This window comes from Zingiber officinale, chromosome 8B (genome assembly GCF_018446385.1).
Source record: "Zingiber officinale cultivar Zhangliang chromosome 8B, Zo_v1.1, whole genome shotgun sequence".
Classification (NCBI taxonomy): domain Eukaryota; kingdom Viridiplantae; phylum Streptophyta; class Magnoliopsida; order Zingiberales; family Zingiberaceae; genus Zingiber; species Zingiber officinale.
Window position 1 is genome coordinate 13,118,913 of NC_056001.1, and position 24,502 is coordinate 13,143,414.

The 24,502-nt window shown below is 37.7% G+C and overlaps 3 protein-coding genes, 1 non-coding gene and 1 pseudogene across 5 annotated transcripts; 1 reads left to right on the forward strand and 4 right to left on the reverse strand.

Moving 5' to 3' along the window:
- The first annotated feature begins 9 nt into the window (after positions 1–9).
- On the forward strand, positions 10–2,693 carry LOC122017625 (probable phospholipid hydroperoxide glutathione peroxidase). The gene is made up of 6 exons (XM_042575282.1): positions 10–428; positions 926–1,002; positions 1,108–1,169; positions 1,482–1,600; positions 1,711–1,878; positions 2,331–2,693. The coding sequence occupies exons 1-6, from the start codon at positions 162–164 to the stop codon at positions 2,358–2,360; spliced, it is 723 nt and encodes a 240-aa protein (XP_042431216.1). The 5' UTR covers positions 10–161; the 3' UTR covers positions 2,361–2,693.
- A 668-nt stretch (positions 2,694–3,361) lies between these two features.
- LOC122014406 lies at positions 3,362–9,925 on the reverse strand. 2 transcript variants are annotated; one of them, XM_042570633.1, is made up of 9 exons: positions 6,820–9,924; positions 6,623–6,733; positions 6,423–6,530; positions 6,195–6,347; positions 4,476–4,639; positions 4,214–4,361; positions 3,996–4,118; positions 3,807–3,894; positions 3,362–3,720 (listed from the first exon to the last, which is right to left on the reverse strand). In XM_042570633.1, exons 1-9 carry the CDS (start codon positions 9,082–9,084, stop codon positions 3,554–3,556), a joined length of 3,327 nt encoding a protein of 1,108 aa, XP_042426567.1. In that variant the 5' UTR covers positions 9,085–9,924; the 3' UTR covers positions 3,362–3,553. The 2 variants fall into 2 exon arrangements, with proteins under 2 accessions (XP_042426567.1, XP_042426569.1); XM_042570635.1 differs by lacking the exons at positions 3,362–3,720; positions 3,807–3,894; positions 3,996–4,118 and having other exon boundaries at positions 4,223–4,361; positions 4,451–4,639; positions 6,820–9,925.
- A 458-nt stretch (positions 9,926–10,383) lies between these two features.
- Positions 10,384–10,456, reverse strand: TRNAR-UCU. The gene has a single exon. It is a non-coding gene; the product is annotated as a tRNA-Arg (tRNA).
- Positions 10,457–11,018: 562 nt separating this feature from the next.
- On the reverse strand, positions 11,019–14,907 carry LOC122015724 (probable protein phosphatase 2C 59). The gene is made up of 9 exons (XM_042572745.1): positions 14,795–14,907; positions 14,469–14,671; positions 13,140–13,267; positions 12,862–12,960; positions 12,613–12,774; positions 11,929–12,015; positions 11,759–11,850; positions 11,604–11,678; positions 11,019–11,534 (listed from the first exon to the last, which is right to left on the reverse strand). Exons 2-9 carry the CDS (start codon positions 14,540–14,542, stop codon positions 11,346–11,348), a joined length of 906 nt encoding a protein of 301 aa, XP_042428679.1. The 5' UTR covers positions 14,543–14,671; positions 14,795–14,907; the 3' UTR covers positions 11,019–11,345.
- A 930-nt stretch (positions 14,908–15,837) lies between these two features.
- Positions 15,838–23,787, reverse strand: LOC122015723 (annotated as a pseudogene).
- Positions 23,788–24,502: the final 715 nt, after the last annotated feature.

The following is a 24,502-nucleotide window of genomic DNA, read 5'->3' on the forward strand; positions in this document are numbered from 1 at the left end:
AGCTGCTTTAAGTCGAGGGAGAAAGAGCATCATCGAGTCGGTGCAAAGTGCAAACTATCCGAAGCTTGCTTCTCTTTCAGGTCATCGTCAGGTTGCGATTAAAGCCCTACCGATTACAGACTCCGGAACCCTCCTCCTCAGTTCCCTGTCGATTTGGATCCATGGCTTCCGCCGCGGCTCGATTCTTCTCCGCAAACCGCGCCCTCCACGGCGCCTCTCGGGCGATAAGGGCGAGTCCGCCGACTGCAGCGTTCTGCCATGCCTCTGCCAAAATCTCGGTTGGATTGCCCATTCCAGTGCCTCTAGATCTCAATTTTGCTGTCAAATTACGCAAATACGTCGGTGTTGTGTCGAAACCAGTCAGAACTCCCGGCGCAGCTTATGCCACTGCTGCCACGGAGAAGAGCATCTATGATTTCACCGTAAAGGTGAGACCTTTATGTATTCTTCAAGCATTTATTATGACTTCACCATAATTAAGGTTACTTAAAGACAAATTTATTTTGAGGTGCGAAATGAGAAGTATAATAGTTGGTTTCTTCAACGATCTTGGATGGGTTCTACTCAATCTATTCAGAATCCAAACGTAGGATCTCTTGTGCGTTTTGATCTTGTTCTTAAAATATATCAATGTGTGATAAGTGAAATTCTGTATGAGATAGATTCGGGAGATATTGGTTGATCACACAATTACTTTGTCAATTAAGTAGAGAAGTTGCAGGCGACAATTGTCAGATTGTTTAATCAGTATTCATAGTTAATAAATTTGAAAGATCTATAGGTTATACCTTCTTTTTTCTTAAATAAAATCTAAATGTTGTTCTGCATCTTTATGCTATTCTTGTCAAAAGATGTTAGACATGATATATTGAATCTTGGCTCTCCAATGCCTATTTTCTTAAAGAAAGTTTAAAAACTAATGCAGGATATCGATGGAAAGGATGTTTCTCTGAGTAAATTCAAAGGGAAAGTTTTGTTGTTTGTTAATGTTGCTTCACAATGGTAATGCTCTAAAATTCCTAAATTAAATTTTCCCTTGGTAGTACTTGTTGCAAATTTTTTATTATGAAAATAGGTTAACGATGAAGCTTTGCTTTTGATTTCTAGTGGCTTGACATCATCCAATTACACAGAGCTCTCTCATATTTATGACAAGTACAAAACACAAGGTATGATATATTAGCAATAGGATGAAGATTTTTTATTTTTTTTTTTGCTTTTTCACACCAGAGCCTGTATTGATGTAGCACACTTGATCTGCTTCTAGTGACACAAGTCACTTTGATAGTTAAATCTTTGAACTTTATGAGGGTGTTAGGGATCTTATGGGCTAGGTATTTGGCTAGATGCGGTGCATCAGTTTTTGAATGAATCTTCTTTTGGAATGATAATACTGGGGGAGCATGTAAAGATGTATGGAGATTGGAATGATGTTTCTCCAGCAATGATGTTTATCAAATTGTTTGCAAAATCAACTGCAGGTTTTGAGATTCTTGCCTTCCCGTGCAATCAATTTGGAGGCCAAGAGCCTGGATCAAACTCAGAGATTAAAGAATTTGCCTGTACAAGGTTCAAAGCGGAATATCCTATTTTTGATAAGGTTAGGCATACTGGATCTTCTATAATCATATTCTTTCTGGCATTTAAAATGCACATTCACTTGTTCAAGTATGTTGAAATTACTTCCCGGAGTATTTTATATGGTGTCAGATTGATGTTAATGGACCAAATACTGCACCGCTGTATCAGTTTCTCAAATCCAGCGCAGGAGGATTTCTGGGTGGTCTTATAAAGTGGAACTTTGAAAAGTTCTTGGTTGATAAGAATGGAAAAGTGATGGAAAGATATATGCCAACAACTTCCCCCTTCCAGATTGAGGTGTGTGAAGCAAACAAACATGCTTATATGATTATGCTAATTTGTCTTAATCATGCTAACTTTCTGTGCATCATTAAGGTGTCATAGTAATACTTTGATAGTTGATAAACTACATAGATCCTTGTGTGCATAAGAATTAGCAGCTAATCTACATTAATGTTTCTAAGATACAGATCAGGATCTGTTTTGAGTTACTGATATTCTTGATTATATGACTGATGTGTGCTCATAAGGGAAGTTTCCTGACAATATTAAGTTAGATTGGTGCAAATCTCAAGAAAATTAATCATACCAACTAATGTATATTCTAATGAATAAATCTTGCTCGCCAAAGAATTGGGACTCAGGATGTTACTCACCAAAGAAAGGGTTGTTCATTGCTTGATATATATGTTTCTTGCATCTGGTTAGAGCCCTTAAGACTGCTTCTCATACAGCTCCACTTTTTGCAGAAGGATATCCAGAAACTCCTTGCGGTATAGGTAACTCTATCCACGCAACTGCAAATCAAGCGCCATAACATGCTTTATCGAAATTTTGGCCCCCTGAGGCGTTTCTGGGGTCACAGGGTCCCCTGATAAAGCTTCATTATAGTAACATGCTTGTATTTCCTTGGTAAACGTCACAAGTATCTTGTGCCTCTTCCATCATATCAGATCCGCTTACAAATGAAATTTTCAGCTACTAAAACCTCAATGCGTATTTGTTGAACTGGAAGACATAATTTACAAGCTTCTTTAGAATAAATTAAGAAGTAATTTGTATATACGATATTGTCTCGTTTGCGATTAAGGAAATTATTGCCTCTGATTCTAGCGGATGAACGTATCAGTGAGTTAATGCATTTTTATTGGTAAAGGGACGTTTTCATAATTTCTTCTCAAAGTACACTGATCCTTAAATTTTAAGATGAGTTTGATGTTTTGAGGAATGCCTACAACTGATTATGGCTTGTTTGAATTAATTGATACTTTTAATTGTATATTCATATTCAGAGTTAACATAATTTAAAATTTAAAATTCCATTGGATCAGATCCTTACACTTTCTTTAAAATTATATTTTCCAGAAAATTTGTTAAATTTCATTTTTACCAAAAAATTGTCTTTTCCTTATAAATGAAATAGCATATATTTTTTCCTCCAACAAATCTGTTCCAGAGAAATAAAAGTAAAATAGAAAATTAAATAAAATGCCATCTTTTTAAACTTTACCTTCACACTCAAAAGTTAAAATTATCAAAATACTCTTTAAAATTATTTCATTCATTAATATTATTAATTTATCTAACAAAAATAAATTAGAAAGAGCTCGCCAGTGTTTTAAAATTATTAAAATATAATCTAGAGGTCCCGGTTTAATAATCTCCTGTTTTATTTTCCCCATTTTAAAACTTCCCAATGAACAATATACATCAAGCAAACCATGCCATTTAAATCTCATTCTCTTTTATTTCTTATATCATTCATAAAAAAATTTGACCGTGCAAAATGGAAAGCAGCCTTCATCTGAACGTCAAACGATACATATATACAAATTAATTGTGCAGGAAAATAAAAACTCCCACAAGAAGACACTATATAACCCTTGTACTGGATGATTGTTACCATCGTATTCTTCACAAAAAAATTTCTACTGGCCAATTAAGATGAAGGAAGCTTGGCTGCATTTAAACCTCATTTTAAGTTGATCGCCGCAGCCATCTTTTGCAACTTGTGAGATATCTCCGAGAACGATGGCCTCGATGTTGGATCCAATGACCAACAACTCTCCATCAAGGACTTCCATTCTGGATCACACCAAGTAGGAATTTTAGGTCTTATAGTGTTGTTCACAATGCCCCCTGTAAGAAATCCAAACAAGAAGTACCACAAATTAATCACTAGACAATTGATTAGAAAAAGATGAATCAAATAGTAAAAGTCTCACCGATGATGGAAGCACACTGCATATCGGCATAAGGATCTTCCCCTGTAAGTAGCTCCCACATTACGATGCCAAATGAATAAACATCGATCTACACACACACACAAGAAACAGATGTATTGGAAAGCATTGAAATGATGATAGTGTTACTATCTGAATAATGAATATTGTGACCCTGAAGAAAAATATTACCTTCTCGGAAACCTTGTTGCTTTTTCCACTTAGAAGCTCTGGTGCCATCCATGGCAAAGTTCCCCGAAGACCACCAGATACCAAAGTATGCTGCTTCACTTTTGATAAACCAAGATCCCCAATCTGAAAGGAGTTAAATGACTTGTAAGTTACATCAAAGTGGAACATGATGACGTTGGTTTGGAAATTCTAATGTCGCATAAGTGAACTCACTGTACCTTACAAATAGGGCGATGTGGATCTCGCATGTTAACCAGCAAGTTTTCGCACTTGAGATCAAAATGAACTATGTCCTTTGCGTGCAAATACACCATTCCAAATGCAACATCCATGGCTATAATTAGTCTTTTCCGACGATCAATTGTTCTGTTTAACAGAAAAGTCTACAATCACAAACTTGTTCCAATATATATCTACCACTGAAGAATCAAATTTTAGTAAAATTTGAAATTTACTTGAACTAACACTAGCTAACTACACCTGTCTTTCTTTTGTAGAAATTTTTTAAGTGACCCGTTGATCATAAATTCTGTTACAGTAGCTAAACTACACTCAGGACCGTCGCGTACAACACCATAGAAGGAAACAACATTTGGATGATGCAAACAACTCAACATTAGAGCCTCTTTCCAGAAATCTGCAATCTGCAGAACATTTAAGGAGGCAAGCAACCATATAATCAACAAAATAATATAGATAGGAAACGCAGGATAATGCATAAAGAAAGGGCATCCCGGTGCACGAAGTTCCCTCCATGCAGGGTCCCGGGGAAGAATCCATTGTACACAGCCTTACCCTACTTTTTGCAAGAGGTTGTTTCCAGGATTCGAACCCGTGACCTTTGGGTCACATGGCAACAACTTTCCAGGAAATGCAGGATAATGCATACAACTTTAAAAAAAAAAGAAAAATCTGGACATCATAAGGTATCGAGTGAAAGAAAAATATAGCAAGATATATTCCCTTTTGTATCTAAACCCCGTAATATTGGAGAAAAGACAGATGGATAGAGTTTATCTTTCACTCCAACACACGATAATCGGTCATAGAAAGAGGGAAACAAAATGAGAATTGAAGCCATGGTGAAGATACCAAGTATTTAGCGCATTTGACAAGAAATCACATTAGTAATAAAACTAACACAATTTCAAAAGATGAGTAAAAATTAAAAGTTAATGGCCTTCGACAACATTCATTAGGGCACTATGTTACACGTTGTTGAAAGCATTGGTTGTCTTTGATCCACCTAATATTATCCAGCCATCCTTATCAATAACTCTCTATGCAACTGTTTCAAACAGGATGTTCACCTAGGCAATTCTCTATCTCTTATTTCTTTCTTGTTATGATTGTTGCCATCACCCAACTAGTTAAGAAACTATCACCAAGAAGATATTGTCTGTATGGTCACTGATTATACCCCAAAGATGACCTATAGATTCTACAGTTAAGAGGTAGATTCATGTAGACCTTTAAGATTCCATTAGTGCGTGCTGAATTTTCTTCAATAGGTCATCAATCTTAGTGCAAACGGCAATCAAAGACATGGCTAGAGATACCACAATGAGTACAAGAAGGAAAGGAATTTTAGCCACTTCTCCCTCCACCACAATCACACCACTGGTCATAAAAGTCAGCAGCAGGCAATACAGTCACACAAAGTACACAAAATACGATTGTGAATAGACTGAATAGTTTCTGACATCACCTGGGACTGAACTTCTTCAAGAGCAGGATGCAACTAAGACAAGAACATTGGCATGAAGAAATCATTGTTTTTACAATGCAAATGATCAGAAAAGAATTGCTGAGACTGATCTAGTTCTTTTTATTTCCTTTAAAAGTAGTAAATAATCACAAATTGATAGATCGCGTTATAGCAATGCAAAGACCTCAGACAAAAGAATGAATGAAGAAAGGGAAGTGGAAGGGTAAAGGGGAATGCAACAGGGTTTCAGATTAAGATGATCAATTATCAAATTGAAGGGAAAAGATTCCTACCTAATTCAATACACTCCCCTCTCTATATAGACAGGAGGACAGGTATTAGTAGTTTTTTTATTACTCTTAGCATTACATTCACTATGCATAAAAGCTATTGGTGGGGACTTCCAATCCTCAGAAAAATTCATTGCAGTTAGATCTATAAAATCAGCAAACTGAAGATGATAATTATATGGAAACAAGTTCATAAACTACCAGACGCTCTCTCTCAGCTGGCCTCCCTGAGAAGCAGCTAGCTTTTATTCTCTTTATAGCAACATCTGAACCTCTCCATTTTCCATGATAGACAGAACCAAATGTGCCTGAACCCAACTCCTTAATGTCTTCCAGGTCATCATTTCTTATTGTCTAAAGAAAGCAAAAAAAAGGCATGCTTAGAAATTCAAGAGACACTCAAGCATAAACATTCAAACTAAAAGAGACCTGTAACCCTTTAGCCAAAGCTTCAGCTTCAGCTGTTGTGGGTTCTATTTTTGCAAGTTTCTCATGTTCACTATTTCCTTCAGCATCAGCCTGAATTTCAGCACTGTTCTGAAAAATAGTCAAAACAACAATGTTACTAAACCTTTACCAAGAAACATGATGAATAATGCACAGACATTCGATTGGAGACCACAAATAACCTCGAATTGCATAGTAGGCCCTTCTGCTTCAGTTATCATGAGCTCAGTTTTGCCAAATTTCTCCTTTTGATCCTTTTCAGCAGAGCCAACCTGAACATCAGCATGGGCATACTGCAAAAGGAGGCAGACAACAATTAGAGTACCAGCCAACCTTCAAAATAAATGGGCCATATAGAAATTGATCAAACCAAACTCACCTCGGGTCCACATTTATGTGATGTCTCTTTCTTGCCAGGAGTAGGAGACACATCTACTCCAGAACTTAAGCGAGCCTTGGATATACCATCAGTATCTTTCAGTACTGCTTTCTTCTCAAAAGCAATTGACTCAGGTAAGAAAGTAGAGTTATCTACGGACACAACCTCATGTCCATGAACATCATTTTTGTCAATATTAACAGGTGTGTTTCCCTCGGCCTCAGAAAGCTGTAGGCCATCTGTAGCAGATTCCATGCCTATACTAACTATAGGAGAAAGACTTGCACTAATTTCAGGACTAAGAATAATAGGTTTATTAGGTTTGTCCAGCAAACCATGCTTTCTTTGCTGCATATCTGCAATCATATTTGCCAATGCAGAATTAACTGCAAAAGTTGGGTCTGAAACCATTTGGACCTCAGTAGCATGAGAAACAGACATAACAGCTACTGTTTCAGAAGAAATCTTGACATGTACCTGACCAGGAGAGCAAGGAACATAACTTGAACGTGGTTGACAAGGGATATCTGGATTCTGTTGAATACCATGGAGATATTGAAAATCTGAGGGGGCATGCTCTTGAAAGTCAAGAACCCTCTGCTGCATACAACTGTTCTGGTTTAACAGGGCATTTGGAATTTGGTCCTCCACTGGAACATATTGCAACGTATTACTTACCTCATGCATGGATGTCAGAAAATTTGTGTCAGTTCCACCATTTCTCATCATGAAGGTGGAGGGTTCATAAAATGTTCCAGGATGAGTAGTAGCCTGTCTGCTTCTCCACGGGTATTGATTAGGATGAAAAATATTTGGGGATTGATACACACTCTCTGCACCATGTGGAGAACATTGATTGGGATATTGAGCTTCAGCAGCTTCAAACCTCATTGCTTGTGCACCATTACAACCTCCAACTGTTTGTTGAGGAAGAAATATGTCATTCCCAAATTTGGCACCGTGTTGAAGGTATTGTGTATCATCATGTCGAATGCAATTAGAATGTAATAAATGTCCACCATTAGTATTACCACGTACAAATTGGCAATTCACCACTGTTCCATCAACAATGTAGTGCTCATTCACTCTAACAGTTTGATCATGATGCATCCGCATATCATAATAAGGAGACTGATGATTATGTGCGGCCCAATCCCATTCATGCCCGGCACCTAAAGGATTATGCTGTTCTTTTTGCATGTTGGCATAGGTACCATGCTGTATCTTCATATCTTGGTTTACCATGGACAGATTCCTGCCACTGAAACACTCAGCACTTGAGTTTTGAAAAATCCCCACACATTCGTCCGTCATGTTTGGATGATCCAAGTGTGGCAGCCCATGTTTCAAGTAAGTGCCAGAGACAGTACTCTGACTCCTATGAAAAGCCATTAGACGATGATCACAGATGTTGTTTCCCTCTGTCATAGTGTTAAAATGTTCCAAATTAGTAGGAAAACCAGAAATTTCCTGAACTGCAGTTCCTGTAGGAATCCACGCCAAATTCTCCACCGATGGCGGAGACTGACAAATGTATCCTGGTGTCTGTCTAACATAGTCATCCATAAACTTAACACCAAATTCTCCAGCCTCAGGTTGATATATTGCAGATGATGGCGACGATAGAAATTCAATTGCGTCATTGGCTGCATGCCGGCCAGGGGAGAAGAAAGCAGATCTACAGGAAGCATCCACTTCATCATACATTTGTGAATGAGAATGGTGAGGGATAGTCAGTCGATGCAAATTCTGCAGATTGAAGTTTGCCCCCAAGTAATTCTCGGAAATATTAGGAGGGGAAACGGACGCATCTGCAAGACAGTTAAGGGCATCAAAGTATCTCCGCTCATTTTCCCGTTCATCAGCATTGAAATCTGCAGCGGCAAAAGGCAGATCATGATCTAGAGCTGGCGGGAAGAGGAATATCCTCAGCCACGCGCCCCCATTACCGACAGCGCTGAGCCTGTCGTACTCCTCCATCATGTTCACCACGTCTTCATCGTTCACGACGGACACCAAGGCATCGATCTCCTCGTCGGGCTGCTGGTACTTGATGATGGATGTCCCATCGAAGAGCTCACGCGCCCGAGTCAAGAGGATCTTGTAGGAGAAGCGGCGGGGGAAGGTCACGATCCGAGTCTCGCCGCCAACGTACCGGAGCCGCCCGTCCAGTGGGCGAGGCAGGATGGTACCGCCGAAGCTACAGAGCAGCTTAACGCGAGAGGAATCACCGGCGGCTGCGGCACTCAATTCCATCTCCGGCATCGAATTAGCAGGCGACGGGTTCAGGATGAAGAGCAATCGAAGGGCATCCTCCGCCACAATCCCCACAACTCCAAGAAACCCTCCAAAAAAAAAGGGATTTCCCACTGATTTGAATGGCGTACAAAAAAAATGCCAACTTCTTTCAATGTTAAAGCGTATCGAGCAGGGGAATGAAAATAAAAACAAAAAAAAACTAATGGATAAAAAAATGGTTGATCCTTCCAAAACGCACCGGATCAAACACAACAAGCACAGTGGAATTCGAATATAAAAAAAAGAATCGACTCGTCTGTTCTTGCTCGTGTCGAAGGGGGGAAAAGGAAAATTTTGCCCTAAAAATCAATAATTGAGAGCTTTTTTTTTAATAGATCGATCTCCAGTATGAAAATTTTCTCTCGTTCCTCCGCCCCGCCATCAAATGCCAAAAAAATGAGGGGAAAGTTGCAACCATAAAGCAAGCACAACCTTCTTCACCAAAAATGCACGATGATGGCAACCCCAAAGACGTCGGCTTCCTCGCTCGATCTTTCCGATCCAAAATCAAATCTTTCCCCCGGAAGCTCGAGGGGAAATGGAACACAAACCGAGAAAGATCAAGAAAAACAGAGAAAGGTGGACGCATCGAGGAAAAAAACAGGAAGAAGAAGAAGTGGAACCACCGCCTCACACGGTCTTTGTCGACCACGTCGAACTTGGTCACGAGAAAAGGGAGGGGACGTGAGGCAAGAGGCGGCGGCGGATGCGGTGAGCCGATAGATGGAAGTGGGAGGCGGGCGGGCGATGGACCTCAAGTTGAACCTCCAGAGGCGCACCGCTCCCGCATTATCGCCGTCATATGAAACGCGAGGCGGCGAAAGGAGGTTGTCGCATTCGGATGACGTCATACGCCACCTGTCTAAGACATGACGTTAAATACGTTATCTTCAATTCATGATCTTGTAGTCGGTTTCGAGCAGTTACTCGACATAAAAAAAAATATATATATATATATATGAAAATTCATCGTATTTCAAAGAGTTATATATATATATATATATATATATATATATATATATGAAAATTCATCGTATTTCAAAGAGTTTACTTAATAAAGTTTTTTTCCGTTTTTTAAACGTTTTAAAAAAAATCCAGTTTTATATATATATATATATATATATATATATATATATATGAAAATTCATCGTATTTCAAAGAGTTTACTTAATAAAGTTTTTTTCCGTTTTTTAAACGTTTTAAAAAAAATCCAGTTTTTTTTATTTTGTAGGATGCGATCACATAAAAAATTGTTAAAAAAAGATTCACGCCTGGTGGGACTCGAACCCACAATCGCTTGATTAGAAGTCAAACGCCTTATCCATTAGGCCACAGGCGCTCAGTTATTTTTTTATGTATAATAAACTATAAGTCATATAAATAGACCAAATTTCCCTAGTAATATATGACGACATAATTTCTCACATTATTATCCTTCTATATCTTCAACCTCTTTAATACTCTTGCTTTAAAGTTTACAGAGACCTTTAGTTGATCAGATGTACTAAGCTCATTTAAGTTATTTCATGCCGTTCAACCTTTTTCCTTTTGAATTCATCTCATTTTCAACTATCTTAAAGTTCACCTTGCATTAGGCCTCTGATCGATTGAATATATCAAACTCTTTGAATTTGCTTTCTTTGTTATAATTTCTGAATCATCGTATCAAATCGAGTCAATCTACTTCTTTAAGGTGTAGTATGTCAACTCTCTCCATACTTCTTTAAGCTGTAGTAAAAAAATAATAATACAATTTTTTTGGACAAAATTTGTAATAAACAAATTTAAATAAATTAGGAAAAAATATAAGAAACAAACTTAAAACACAACATAATTGTATACACAACCATCGAGAAATGTATACTCCCATTTTTTCTCTATTCAATGAAACTGGTCGAAGTTTGAAGAATTCAGTGTGTAGTAATGAAGGCATGGCATATTTGTCAACGATTATGCTACAAGCGACCTCTATAGATGCATTCAATAGTTTATATCACCAGTCTGCAGCCATAATAGCTCATCAGACTATTCTAACGAGACTGCAGTGGATATCGACACACGACTTTCTAAAATTTTGATACTATATATGTCCTCACAAGTGAGACAAGTTTATTGACTTTAACCCTAGTGGCGATCCATAGCATCAATGCGCTTCTCAATGCCCGAGTGAGCTTTGCTGTCTCCCAGCTCTCGGTATCGCTTGGTAACAACATCGCCTGAATTCAATTCTACCGTAACTCTGCCGCAGAGTTACCAACACTCGCCTGTAACTCTGTCGCACAGTTAGCATCATTCGCCAAGAAACGCACGACGATGCAAGTTATATTGTCAGCACTGCCTCTTTGATAAGCTTCCTGCATCAGTTTCCTTGCTGCTTGTTCTGGCTCCTCTATGGATTGGACCATGGCAACAGCATCCTAAGTTATTTACAAAGAGGAGTTAGGCCTATGCTTCAGCTGTACAAATACTATAACTTCAGAGAGTACCTCGTTTGTGACAACATCCCAAAGTCCATCACTTGCAAGTATAAGGAATTCGAGGGAGCGATCAACTGCCTCCTCCTAGATGGTCGAACAGGTTTAGGAGTAAAAATCTGAGTACGGGACATACAAAAGATAAGTTTGCCACTTGACTGTCATACCTGTATTTCTGGATCTGCAACAACAAACTGTTTCAAGAGTCTGTCACCAAATGATCGAGAAACCGCAAGAACACCACCAACACGCCATGTCCCTGCAGTTGAACGCTTGTTAGATTGGAAAATTAGAGGACGTAGACATGAATACATTTTTTTTCAAGTATGATGGATACCAGCCCACATCACAAAGCCACCAGCTTCTTCAATCCGTCGTCTTTCATCTGTTTGATCAGGCTTATGGTCTCTTGAGACAGCTATAGCTGTGATAATTTACAATATCAATATCTTAAAAAACTGCAAACAAAGAAGCTAACTTTGTATTCCTTGGTAACATCCATCCTTTTACCTATCTCAACACATTCAAGCAATAAAAAATTATGTCACTTATTCAAGATGACTTATTACTGATTACCTGATACCATCTTTTGAAGGAAGAATTTAGTTTATGAAATAGAGCTTCTCTAGATAAATGAACCTCGAGAAGAATAGATAACAAAATAACAACATATTAACGAAACTCCAAAGTTGTGTCAACATGCAAAACTTAAAATGTACATGGAACACCTGTTCTCCAGGTTTTTTTTTTATATTTAAGGTATCTTTAAAAAATCCTTATACATCTATTTGCGTATTTATTCCTGGACAATTAAAAGCAGTACCATGTGTTCAGCTTAAAGAAAAAGAACTTAATGAACAAATTTCCATTAATCCAACATGCAATATCATAGATACTGCAGTGCATTTCCAATTCCTGTTTCTTATTAACTAGATAAAGTCTCTAGTCGAGAAAATCATTTCACAATCTCAAAAACTTAAGAGGGTTCTTATAATATGGACTTTAAGAAAGAGAGATATACCTTTGCCTCCCCTACATATAACAACCCTAGAGTCCCCAACATTAGCAACCATCAAGCGATCACCAACAAGGACAGCAGTAGATGCAGTTGAGCCAGCATCACGATTCTGACTATTCTCAGATGATTTAAGAAATTCAGAGTCTGTCCGTGTGTATGTATCGGCTGAAAAATAACAAAGTCAATACCAACAACAGATAACATAGCATATGAAATTATTGCGATATCACATCGTTGAAAAAAGAACCAAACCTATAGCTGCTTTGGTGTCAGTGAAAAACTTTGGGTGTTGAATCAAATTGCTGAAAAGATTTTGTTTCACATACTCTGCTGCTCGAGCACCACCATGACCTGACAAGTATAAAAATTGCTCACCGGAGACCCACAATGAAGAAAAAAACAGTTAATGCACTGCTCAATGAGAAGCATTTAATTGTCCGCCATTAGTAGATGTAAATATAAACTAGTCATTCTTTTGGTATCATTTTAAAGTTAAATCACCAAAGCAAATTCTATGCAGGAGTTTGTACCATCAAAGACCCCAAAGAGACCAACAATTTCTCCATTGACAACATCCGTTCTTGCCTCAAAAAAATCTTCCATCGAGGGCCTCTTCCCTAGAAAACTTGCATAACCATAACTGAACTTGGCATTCTGGCTGCAGTGACAGAAACAAGCATAATGGTGATGAGTTTCAAAACTCCATTGCACGCATGCCAAATTGATAATGCTTTTATCCATATATTATGGAAGTAAGAAACTAAACTCTTCAACCAACCAGATTCCACATATATCATTGATAGTTAGCTAATAAATGTGTTATTTGTGTTGCTTGCTCATAGCTTAGCTTTGATAACCCAGAACAGAACATGAAGTAACAAATGCCTTGGTTAGTTCTCTCATTATATTGCTCGCTATTCTCTTAATCTGGACTTATTTACTCCAATGAAATTTCTCTATCAATTAAACATACAGTTTGCTTCTGCATATAGTGGAGTAATTTTAGTGCAGTTCTGTCTAAAATCAACAAGACTAGTTACTGCAACTAAATACTTTGTTAACAATTGCACATTAATCAGGTAATGTTCTGATAGATTAAGTTTGCAGTTTTGTGAGTTATATCTTTATCAATTACAAGGCCACAAAAAATAGCCTTATGCATTCCAAGTATACTATATCAAAGTTCTCATGTAATTGATACAACAATAAGAGTGGAGCTGATTAATAAATTCTACACAAACTTTTGAGGTTTAACAAATCTACTTTCACTATTAACAAATTCATCATACTTTCAATCTACTATCAAATTTACCAGTCCATTAATCAAAGTGTTATATTCGCTTGACATGTCATCTTAGCACCTCATTAAAGACGATATATTTCATATATTAACATTTTCATCAATTTAAAAAAATGAACTATAGCAAATCTTGCCTTTTTAAACTTTTATATTAATCAAACTTGTGTTAAGATTGATGAATCAATATATGGCTTGATGTGGCACTCGTGAAAAAAGTACCATTCATTGTGTTACTTTGGAATGCGCTAAATTTGTTATTAAGTTAAAACTTTATTATCTCTTATTAAAAATGTAAGTCTGTAATAGATTTTGTGAATATCTCAAAGTCATGATAGATTTAGTAATTAGACCACAATAACACCTCAAATAACAGCCCACGCCGTCACATATTTCTCACAAGCATACAATACAGATCCTTAATCAAAGGTGATATATAGCACAGAGAATCAAAAAATCTAACCCCCGAAAAAAAATAAAAGTTGCTTGACCAAAAGCCAACCCAATACCAAAGAAGGATTGAAAAAATATATTTTGTTGAGTAAAAAAAATTGATGATTACCTAATTCCCCCACCACTAACCGGTGCAGGTGCTACACCTGATTGAGCCCCGCTGACGGAATTCGAAAACACCATCTTGCTATGGCAGAAAGGGAACAGTGTCACCAAGAAAAGAAGTAACAGAGTAGGTCTAACTACCCAGGGAACAAACCATCTCCCGCATATGACTGCAATCCGCGCTGAGGACGCGACCCTAATCACCACCTGCAACAGAAGGCTCGATTTCCTTTCAGCCATTCCAAAAATCCTTATAGAACCCATCAGAAAGATCCAAAAACAAACAAAACGTGAATCAAAAGAGAAGGAAAAAATGAACGACGGACGAACCCTAGAAGACTTGGAGGCGGAGGAGGAGGAGGAGGAGGCGACGCTGGTTTGATTTCTTTGCTGTGCGGTTGTGAAGAAGACGAGAGACTTGCGTGTCGGGAAAATCTAATATCCACTCTACCTCAAAAATGTACCCGTTTCTGCAAGGTCACTGAATTAACTGGGAGGTACTATACGGTCCAATGGAACAAGAGGTAAGCCTTGCGGTACTGTTTGAATCGTACGCGAAGTTTCTTATGTATAATTTGATGGTGCTCCTGGAAACTCTTGCGTGGCGAGTAGTTGAGGGAGGAGAAGGACGTGACGACCTGGTCAAATTTCAACATCATTCGTGTTGGTTCCCAAGATACCCGCTCTTTGATTAGTGTAATTTGTAGGACAGTTCGTTAAGGAGGAGTACACGTCAGGGGTACTTTGTTGAATAGTTTTTCCCTCACTCCCGGTTGCATATTTCTTCTTAAAAATTCCTTATCGAATTTTAAAATTAATAAACAAACTCTAGTGCATCTATATACTCTCAATTTATACATGTAAAATTAATATAATATATAATATATATTTGTAATAAAAATAAGAGATCAAATAAAGTTGATGCAATTGGAAAATTAGTAACGAGTAAGGGGGAAAATGTAAAATTTTATTGGCATTTTCTCCGTCGAAAACTATTACAGCAACCATTTATCCGTGATGACTTTTTCAGACGAAGTCATTATCGACCCAACCCATTACACACGATCAAAATACCAAAAAAGGTAACCTCTACAGTAGGCAGACCGGAAGTATCAAGACTCTTTCTTAAGCTTTCTTGTCTTTGCCAGTCTTTTTTGAAAAAAAAAAAAATTATGAACTCTTACATAAAACACAGGATCAATTTCTTGTGCCAGTACACTGAAATGTTGCAATAAATGTAAAAAGAATGTGGTCGAGGAGAATGTAGGCTCGAGTGAAAGAAACGATAGAAGTGAATCAACCAGGAAGCCCCGCTTGAAAGAATTGAAATACCAAACACTGTTAAAAAAAAAAAAATTGAATAGGACAGAATGCTAACTTGTGTTCTTTTGTTTGAGGGCGATCTTGTCGCCTAAACTCAAAGCAATTCCTTGTGCTTTGCTCCTTATCCTGATGTAACCACTCAAATTGCCATCAGCCTGCTCCTCAACGCTTATGTTGACCAAGGCATCCTCCCCGAAGACGCTCTTTGCATACAGGTTAGCTGCGAGAAGTCACAGTTCCCGTCCAGTGCAGTGCTGGCAAACAAAAAAAAGGGAAGACATGAACGAAGACGATGATAAATATTAGAGGATTATGACAAGCATGAACTGATGAAAGAAGACGATGATAAATATTAGAGGATTATGAAAAGCATGAACTGATTGAGTGAAAGTTAACATGGCTCAGGAACTTTACAGTGGGGTGAGGCACTTCATGTTTGTTGACTTGATTATGTTATCTAAAAATTCCTTCTCGCCCTGTATTATCGTGTTAACAGCAACCTGAAATGAATTTAAAAGGTAATGCGAATTAGAGATAGAATTAAAGCTAATTTGTACTAAAATCCATCTGTTTTAGAGATGGATCTGTTCAAAAATCCATCTGTCAATGGTCAACCTGCTAAACAAAGCAAGGGGAAAAAAAAAGTTTAAAGGTCAGTAGCTGTCAAAGGAGGGAAAAATCACTTAACCATGAGCCTAGAAATGAACTCAGCCTGTTATTTCAGAACATAGCCTCTAAGAGCAGCATGCTCAAACTTTTGGAAATTAGAGGAATCAAGCATTTTATTAAAAAAAACACCTTACAGAATAAATTTTACAGTTTTGTACTATCAATAACTTTTATCAATACCCAAGACGAAGTTCATCAGATGCCAGATATGCTTTACAGTTATGATGATCTTTTAAACCAATAGTTGTATGTATATTTGTTAAGAAAATTTTATCCTTGATTCTGGTAAGTCAAACAAGTAGACATACTTCAGCAACAATTAATACAGAACTGAGTTTATAAAGGCAAAGAAATACCTTATTTTCCCACTCGAATTCTGCCCACATGTTTCTAAATTGCACATCAGCACAAGTGGCAGGAGATATGTACTCCATGATGTCGATGTGGATGTCATTAAGGACAACAACATTTCTCTCAAGCACATTCGAAGTTTCATCCACAATATTACCAAAAATTACTCCAGTTTCAGTTGAAGAGACTTTTATATTAGCACGTATTTGTTTGCTTGACTCTGGAGCATGACTCTGGAGCAAGAGTATAGTTTTGAGGTCGGTCAACAAGTTTCAAATCTCCCATGGTTGCCAACTCCAAACACAGATTCTGAAGTGTTTCTTTTGTTCGATTAATGACGGTGACATCAAGTACAATGTCATAATGATGAACTGTGACATATGCCTCAGCGTACACAGGATCACTGAATCCAGTTAGTTGAAGAATTCTGTTCAATTTATTAGCATCATCTCCATCCTTAATAAATTCTCCAGTTGTACGTTTTAAATCATCTTGAACCTCATCCTCCAACTCAAGCTGGCTCATACCCTGCAAATATTAACACATAAATAAAAAACTTCCGTGATTGTATTGGTTATGAAAATATATTCAATGGATAACTAAATCAAAGTTGTAATAATAACTTCTTCTCAGAGCATGACCTAATCCAAACTTAAGTTTTATGAAGTCCAGCCAATAATTGAAGTGGCAATTGAAGGGACCATTTGTTAAAGTAAATGAGAAAAGAAGTAAACTTCATGTTCTAAAAAACACATGAAAGAAATGTGTGGTCAGGTTACAAAATATTCAGTATGTGACAGTACACATGGATGCATAATAAGTTAATAATAGGGGCAAGCCTGCTTTTTATTCTGAATTATCACAGTGGGGCACGCTATCTTTTTTTGCCCCTCTCCTCTTTTGCTTCATCCCAGTTAAGCAGAGTTAGATAATTTTTAAACAACTATCTAATTTCTAGTAGAAGGTTGAAATCATCTTGAACCATATCAAAAAATTGTATATAATTTGCATCCATGGTGGCTATAAAGTAATTGGTTCTAAATATTAAATATGCAGTCACTGAAAATCATCTAAATATTTAGTTTGGTTCGAAGTAAAAGTATATTTCATTATTATCCCATGGAGTACCTAGCATATCAAAAGCTACATTTTTTTGCGTTTAGTAAAGCTAACTTTTTTTAAAAAAAAAATCCAATTCTAGAGTGTAAGAATAAATATAAAAAAAAAGATATTCTTTTGATATGACTCAAAAGAAGCGAGCCTAATTGTGCTTCTGAAAATAGAGGCATATTATGTTGTAGCCAAAACCAAATATAATTAAAATTATACTGTTAAGAACTTAAACGCCACAAATCATAATTAATTCTTCGTCCCAAATTTTTTTGAGGTCAGCTATTGAGCAATATGAATTTTATTCCTCCATTAACCTTTAGTAAGGTTCATTAGCAATAACAAAAATAATTGAATTACTTTTATTACATTAGTTATGTTTTCTTTAGCCCCCATTTATCCCTTACCCTCTAGCATAGGCTCAGCATTTGAATCAATAGAGAAACTGCTCTTCTTTTGTAAAGAAATCAATGTTATTGCATTCCAACTCCTTCAATACCACCCAAGAAAAATCTTAAATTGGATTCAAAATTGATGGATTAGACTTTACAGCAAATATATCAATGCTGCTTTACAATCTATTGGTTCCCTCAGAACATGTGATATTAGCTCAACTCAGTTTCTCATCTTATCATCTTGTGGAGTTACACTCAATTTCTCTCCATACTTTATGCATCCATCTTAATATTCCCATTTCTACTACTCTAAATTATGATTATTAATTCACATCTTGATTTGACACTTATGTAACTACTATAACAAAAAATTCCCCAACCATTTGGGTCGGTTATTTGCATTTTATCTCTTGTCCCATCAGAAATATTACCAAAAAAGGACATTTGATCCAATTATAATAGTACAATCTAAGCTTAAGCGATATCAGTTGTCAAATGAATAAAATTCGGTAATGCTCATGCAAAAAAAAAAATACAAATTAGTCTTTTAACGAAAGCAACTATGTGGCCACAGGAACTCATTTAAAGCCATGAAATATACTTATGCTGAGTTCAATCCAGCAAGTAAAAAGAGGTCCTGAGCATTGATATGTTAAATTTTTGCAGCTGGTAAAAGCAACTAATGTCAACAACAAGTGGGTAGATTATTCATTGGGTTTATTAGGGGCTTGCAGAGTAACTAAAAGTGCACATCAAAATTTCAAGCAAAAATAATACAGTAATAAGATATAAGATGAGTAGTATATAGGTGCACATTCCCTAAACTTAGCTTGACCAAAATTTAGATATTTAGCACTTCACCAAGAATGTTTAATTTCATCATAAATAGAGCTCCTGAAGTTCAATAACAATAATAATGACAATGATGGTGTTTAAATGTAAACTAATTGTCGAACTGAAACACATGAATACATTTAATCCATTTAAACTGAATTGAATCAATTTGGTATGATTTTCTGTTTTGATTTCTAAAATATACTCTGAAGTATACCATGCCATAGATATTACAGCATTTGAACCTAGCTAATGTTTTTCATTAAACCTTATCCATGCAATTGCAAGCTTTGCATGTCAAATCAACTTAGAAAATTTTACAATAGTTAAGAATTTTATGTAGGTCTAAAAGAAAAATTCCTTTCAGAGAAAACACGAGAACAATCTAATATGCAAAGTCTTGAACGCAAATTGGATTCTTTAAAGTCGATTTTTTCTGTGGTAGTATTATTAAATTCTTCTTAGATGCTAAATTTAAAAGGATCAATAGCAATTACATATGAAGTATAAGAAGAATTTGGGTCCCCTCGGGGCGGTGCGATGGTTAAGGCATGGGGTGTTGCCACATGAGGTCTTGGGGTCGAAACTCTGCGTGACCGAGCATAACCTCCCTCATGTCTTGGCCATTTGCACTAATGGCTAGTAGTCATCCGTGATTTACCTCCTCCGTGTTGACCTAAGGACGGGTTAGCGGAGGCCCTGGGGGCGAACGAATCGCCTTTTGCCACATAAGAAGAATTTGGAAAATAAGAGAATGAAGAAAGGTAAGTGATCATAAATTGTAGTCAAATAAGTCAATTTTAAATTACGGTCAATCAGCAAGCCTTACCTTCCTACTCTTCAAATGGTAGAAGTCAATAAGACCATCAGGCTGTTCATGTGAAACTTGTGCCTTAGCTTTAATCTCCTCAGCCTGTTGGAATTGTTTCTCTGCTAGCATTTTCACAAAATTCTGGCGGCATGACTGCAACCATATTTTCTGAACCTTGTCATCTTTGCTGCAGAGCAATCTTATGCATACCACTATCCTGTCATACGAGTCATTATCAATTGGGTGAGGAAGAAATAAAGATTGTCCCAATTGTAACATGGAGGTCATGATCAGCAAGGCCCCAGTAGACGCCTTGTTTGGTCATGATCAGCAAGGCCCCAGTAGACGCCTTGTTTGCTTCGGCTTTTGATGGATGGACCACCACTAATCTCAAAACCAGCTTAGCTAGAGTGCAAGAAATAACAGCTCCAACAAAGAAGTCACCAGATAGGATCAATGATCTCAAATTTCCAGGTGCTCCTGAAAACCCAGAAAGCACTGGTGGAGCAGACAAAGCAGTTTCTGAAGTGGCACTTTGAGTCGCATAGGTCCCATCTGCCAGAACCACCGGGTGCTTTGAAGACACAGTTGCAGATGAGTTGATCTGCTGAGGTTTCTTTGATGCATCAGCTGTTTCCCCCTCTTCAGCGGCACTGTACAAAGGAAGATCTCCAAGGTTCTGCTTGATTACCTCCATGCCATTCTCAACCTCCGAAAGTGAAAGGCAGTACTCACCAATAATCCAAACAGCACACGAGATGACTCTTGCGGCACGGATCTGATAGAACGTGTCAAGCAGCCTCGTGATAATAGAGACCCTGAGCTTCGGGTTAGCCTCAATTATTTCTCTCACAAAGAGAACCACATCGACAGCAGAAGCAACGTTTGTATCTCCAAGGAAATCCATCAGCAGATGAACAACAGTGCTCGCGACCTCGGGGAACTTGATAGCGCATGAATGGATTGCCTGCACTAGCATCTGTCGGTAGTCCCCATTCTTCTCAAGCTCGGTGCTCTGAGTCTTAACAACCTCCTTCTTGAGCAAAAGCACCACCTCATCGACGTTCCTAGACGTGATAAGTTCGACAGTAATGTCGAGTGTCTTGCGAGTGATGTCAAGATTCGGACTTGAAAGTGCACGAAGCACATCCATGACTAAATCCACCATGATCTCCCTGTGCGACGACTTAAGCTCATTGAGCCGATCAAGCACGATGAGCTTCACGTTGTTGTCGCTCTGCGAAAGGAGAAGCTAGCAGTAGGTATTCGTTGCAACACGGATGGCGGTAGGGGCTGAGGATAAGAATGTTGGGATGTATACCATAAGCCTAGCTTTTGTTTATATGAACATCTATTTTTAAAATATTTTGAAATAAAAATTACTTTAGTCAAATGTTTATATTTTATATTTATATATATGTCGATGCAGTTATCCATTTAATTTATATTGTAGATAATATGATGTGTAGTGTCACACATAAGATCATGTTATCAGTTCCTTATAAATTATAAATAGTAGCTCACAATCAAAATAGATTGGGGCAAACCATTGGAACAGTTGTAGTGTAATTTGGTATTAGTCTGTCTTGATTATAAAATTACACTAGTACACTATATGTGTATTGAGCATGACCATTTGAGGTTTTCGATTTGTACTGACTACATAAAAGAATAGAACCTCTGTTATTATGGATGTGCGTCCTCTTAATCCCTATATAATAACAAGCATGTATACTTAGTATTTATTTCTTTAACTTATCAATGGGTGAGATTTATTCGTTAAATCAATAGACCCAATGAGTTGGGAGATAGTATTATTTATATGGTGTGTTGTTGATTATAGAAGGAATTTGAGTTCTAATTATTTAGGCTGATGATGTCCCCTTGAAGAGCTCATAAGGATTATCATTTAAACCCTACAAGTGGACTTAGTCTGACATAATAATAAAGTTGAGTAGTACAACTCTTGAAATCATATGTTAATTAATTGAGTTGTCAGTAACTCATTTAATTAACGGATATACGATATCTTAAACACAGAGAGATTAACACACTCATGATAAAAAGGAGTCCATATTGTAATATGGGATTGGTGCGGTAGTTCAATAATAACCCTGTAGTGGTATGAGTTATTATTGATGGACTCAGGTTGGATGTTCGGGCCGAACACAGGAAGCCCAAGCCCATCAGGAGACCTAAATCAATTCCTCCTCTATGTCCCTATTGTAACCTCTATATAAAGTCTCACATCCACCCATTCAGTTTGGTTTTGTTAAACTTGGTTTGGTTTAATTTAACTTGGTTAAACTTTGTTTAACTTAACTTGGTTTGGTTTAACTTAACTTGGTTTGATTTAACTTAATTTGGTTTGATTTAACTTGGTTATAGAAAGAAAGATTTTTTCTAAACAGAATTTAATTATAGAAAGAGAGATTTTTTCTAAACAGAATTATGTTATTTTTCTTTCTTTGTAACCAACTATAAGTCTATAAAAAAGAATAGGTGGTGACCCCTAAAACCTAATTTTTTAATTTTCCTAATTCTCTTTTCTGTTGCTTGTGGTCGGCGGCACCTCTCTCTCCCTCTAGGGTTGGCGCCCCTTTCCCCATCCTCCTTGCTTAGGGTCGGCGTCCCTTTCCCCCTTCCTCTCCTAATTAGGGTCGGCGTCCTTTCCTAGCAATCCATTGGTGGTCGGTGGCAAGAAGAAGAGGAAGAAGAGGAAAGAAGAAGGAAAAAAATTAGAAGAGAAGAGGAATACGACAGAAGATTAAGAGGTCTTTAGTTACAAAGAAAAAGTACAACTAGTTCTTTTATTCCGCTGCGTAATTAGTTAATTTTCTTTGTTTCGTTTTTGGAATATCAACACAAGAGTCCACCGATCTTGTACTTCGATCAAGGTGTACTTTGATCATTCAAGAACTTGCTTGATTGATCAAACACATAACTGATCGAATATGCGAGTTGTTAAGAAAAATTTCATTCTTGTATAATTTTTTTTGTACAGAAAAATTGAAACAGAAGGAGACAAACGTACCAGAGCTTTCACAGATAACAGCAGCAGATGGAGAATTCAGGAGAGAAATGATGATATTGATATATTTTCCCTTTTCCGCGGGATTGGAGCGCACACCTTGCGGATGAGGTCAAGCGCAGTCATCTGGTGAAGCTCACCCCAGTCAGGGACCATGGTCCGCTTGGGAGAGGAGGTATGCGACGGCATGGGCCTGGGCGCACGAAGCGAGCATGAGGAAACCGTTGCGGCGGGCAGAAGGGTCCTGCTCCGAGGTGAGCGCCTTCTCGACAAGCTCCGGGGCGTCCGGAATAAGCTGCTCACCGGCCTGGCCAGGGAGGCGGTAGATGGCGGAAATGGCGAGAAGGGCGTGACGGCGGACAAAAGGGGTGTCGATGCTCGAGGTTGCTGAGGACAGAAGGGACAAGCGGATCCAGAATCTCGGGCTCAGAAAGGCGGCAGAGAAAGCGAAGCGTGACGCCACGGATGTACTTGTTGGGATGTTGTAGATTGTTGCGGAGGTTCTGGCAAATGAGGATCATCTCCGGAAGGACGCGACCGCCAGCGTCGGTCTTGCCGATGATCTCCAGGTAGAGAAGAAGCAGTTTCTGCACGGTGTGGTCCTCGGAGGGGAGGACGTAGCGGACGATGGTGATGAAGAGCTGGGGGAGCGTCTCGCCATTGAGGAGAAGCATGACAGCTTCTTCATGGCGTCTATCTTGGCCTCCACGTCGTTTGCATCGAGAGCTTCCTTGATCTCGTTGGCCATGGCGGCGGAGCCTTTGTCGAAGTGGATCAGGAGGGTGGAAGACTTCTCCATCGCGCGCGATCAATTGCTCCTCGGCCTCGGGGGCTAAGCGAGAACAGTAGCTCTGGATCGGAACTGGATTGGCGAAGAAGATGATACCAGGAATCGGGAAGGCGACGGTGGCGGAGGAGGAGGAGGAGGAGGGCGAGGGCGAGGGCGAGGGCGAGCGCGGGGAGGTGGAATGGAGTCGATTCCGGCCTACGTTTATTTGAACAAGATGAACTGAGAGTTCGACTCGATTCGAGTTCGAAACTTGGACAGCACCAAACCCGGCTTATTGAAACGGCTCAATTTGAGTAACGGGGAGTGCTACGGATTAAACATTCAGTCCATGTTTGATTTGATAATTTTTTTTTTTTTTTTTCATTCAATGATGTTCAATTTGATAAAATTTTAATTATATACATTTAATACATATAAAATTAATTAAATAAATAAACTTAAATATAAGTATATTTAATTAAAAATAATATTCATAAATAATATTTATAAATCATATTTATTAATAAATTTTTTATTAATATGTAAAATAAATAAATAAATTTTTTAAAATAAACAAATATATTTTAATTATCAAATTCAATAACTAATTAAATAAATAAAAAATTTAAACAAATAAACTCAAACTAAGTCCAAACTAATTTCAAACTCATAAAAAAAAATAAGCTAAGTTTCAACAATCATCTTAATAACTTAATTTATTTAGACTCGATTTGACTCAACTTAA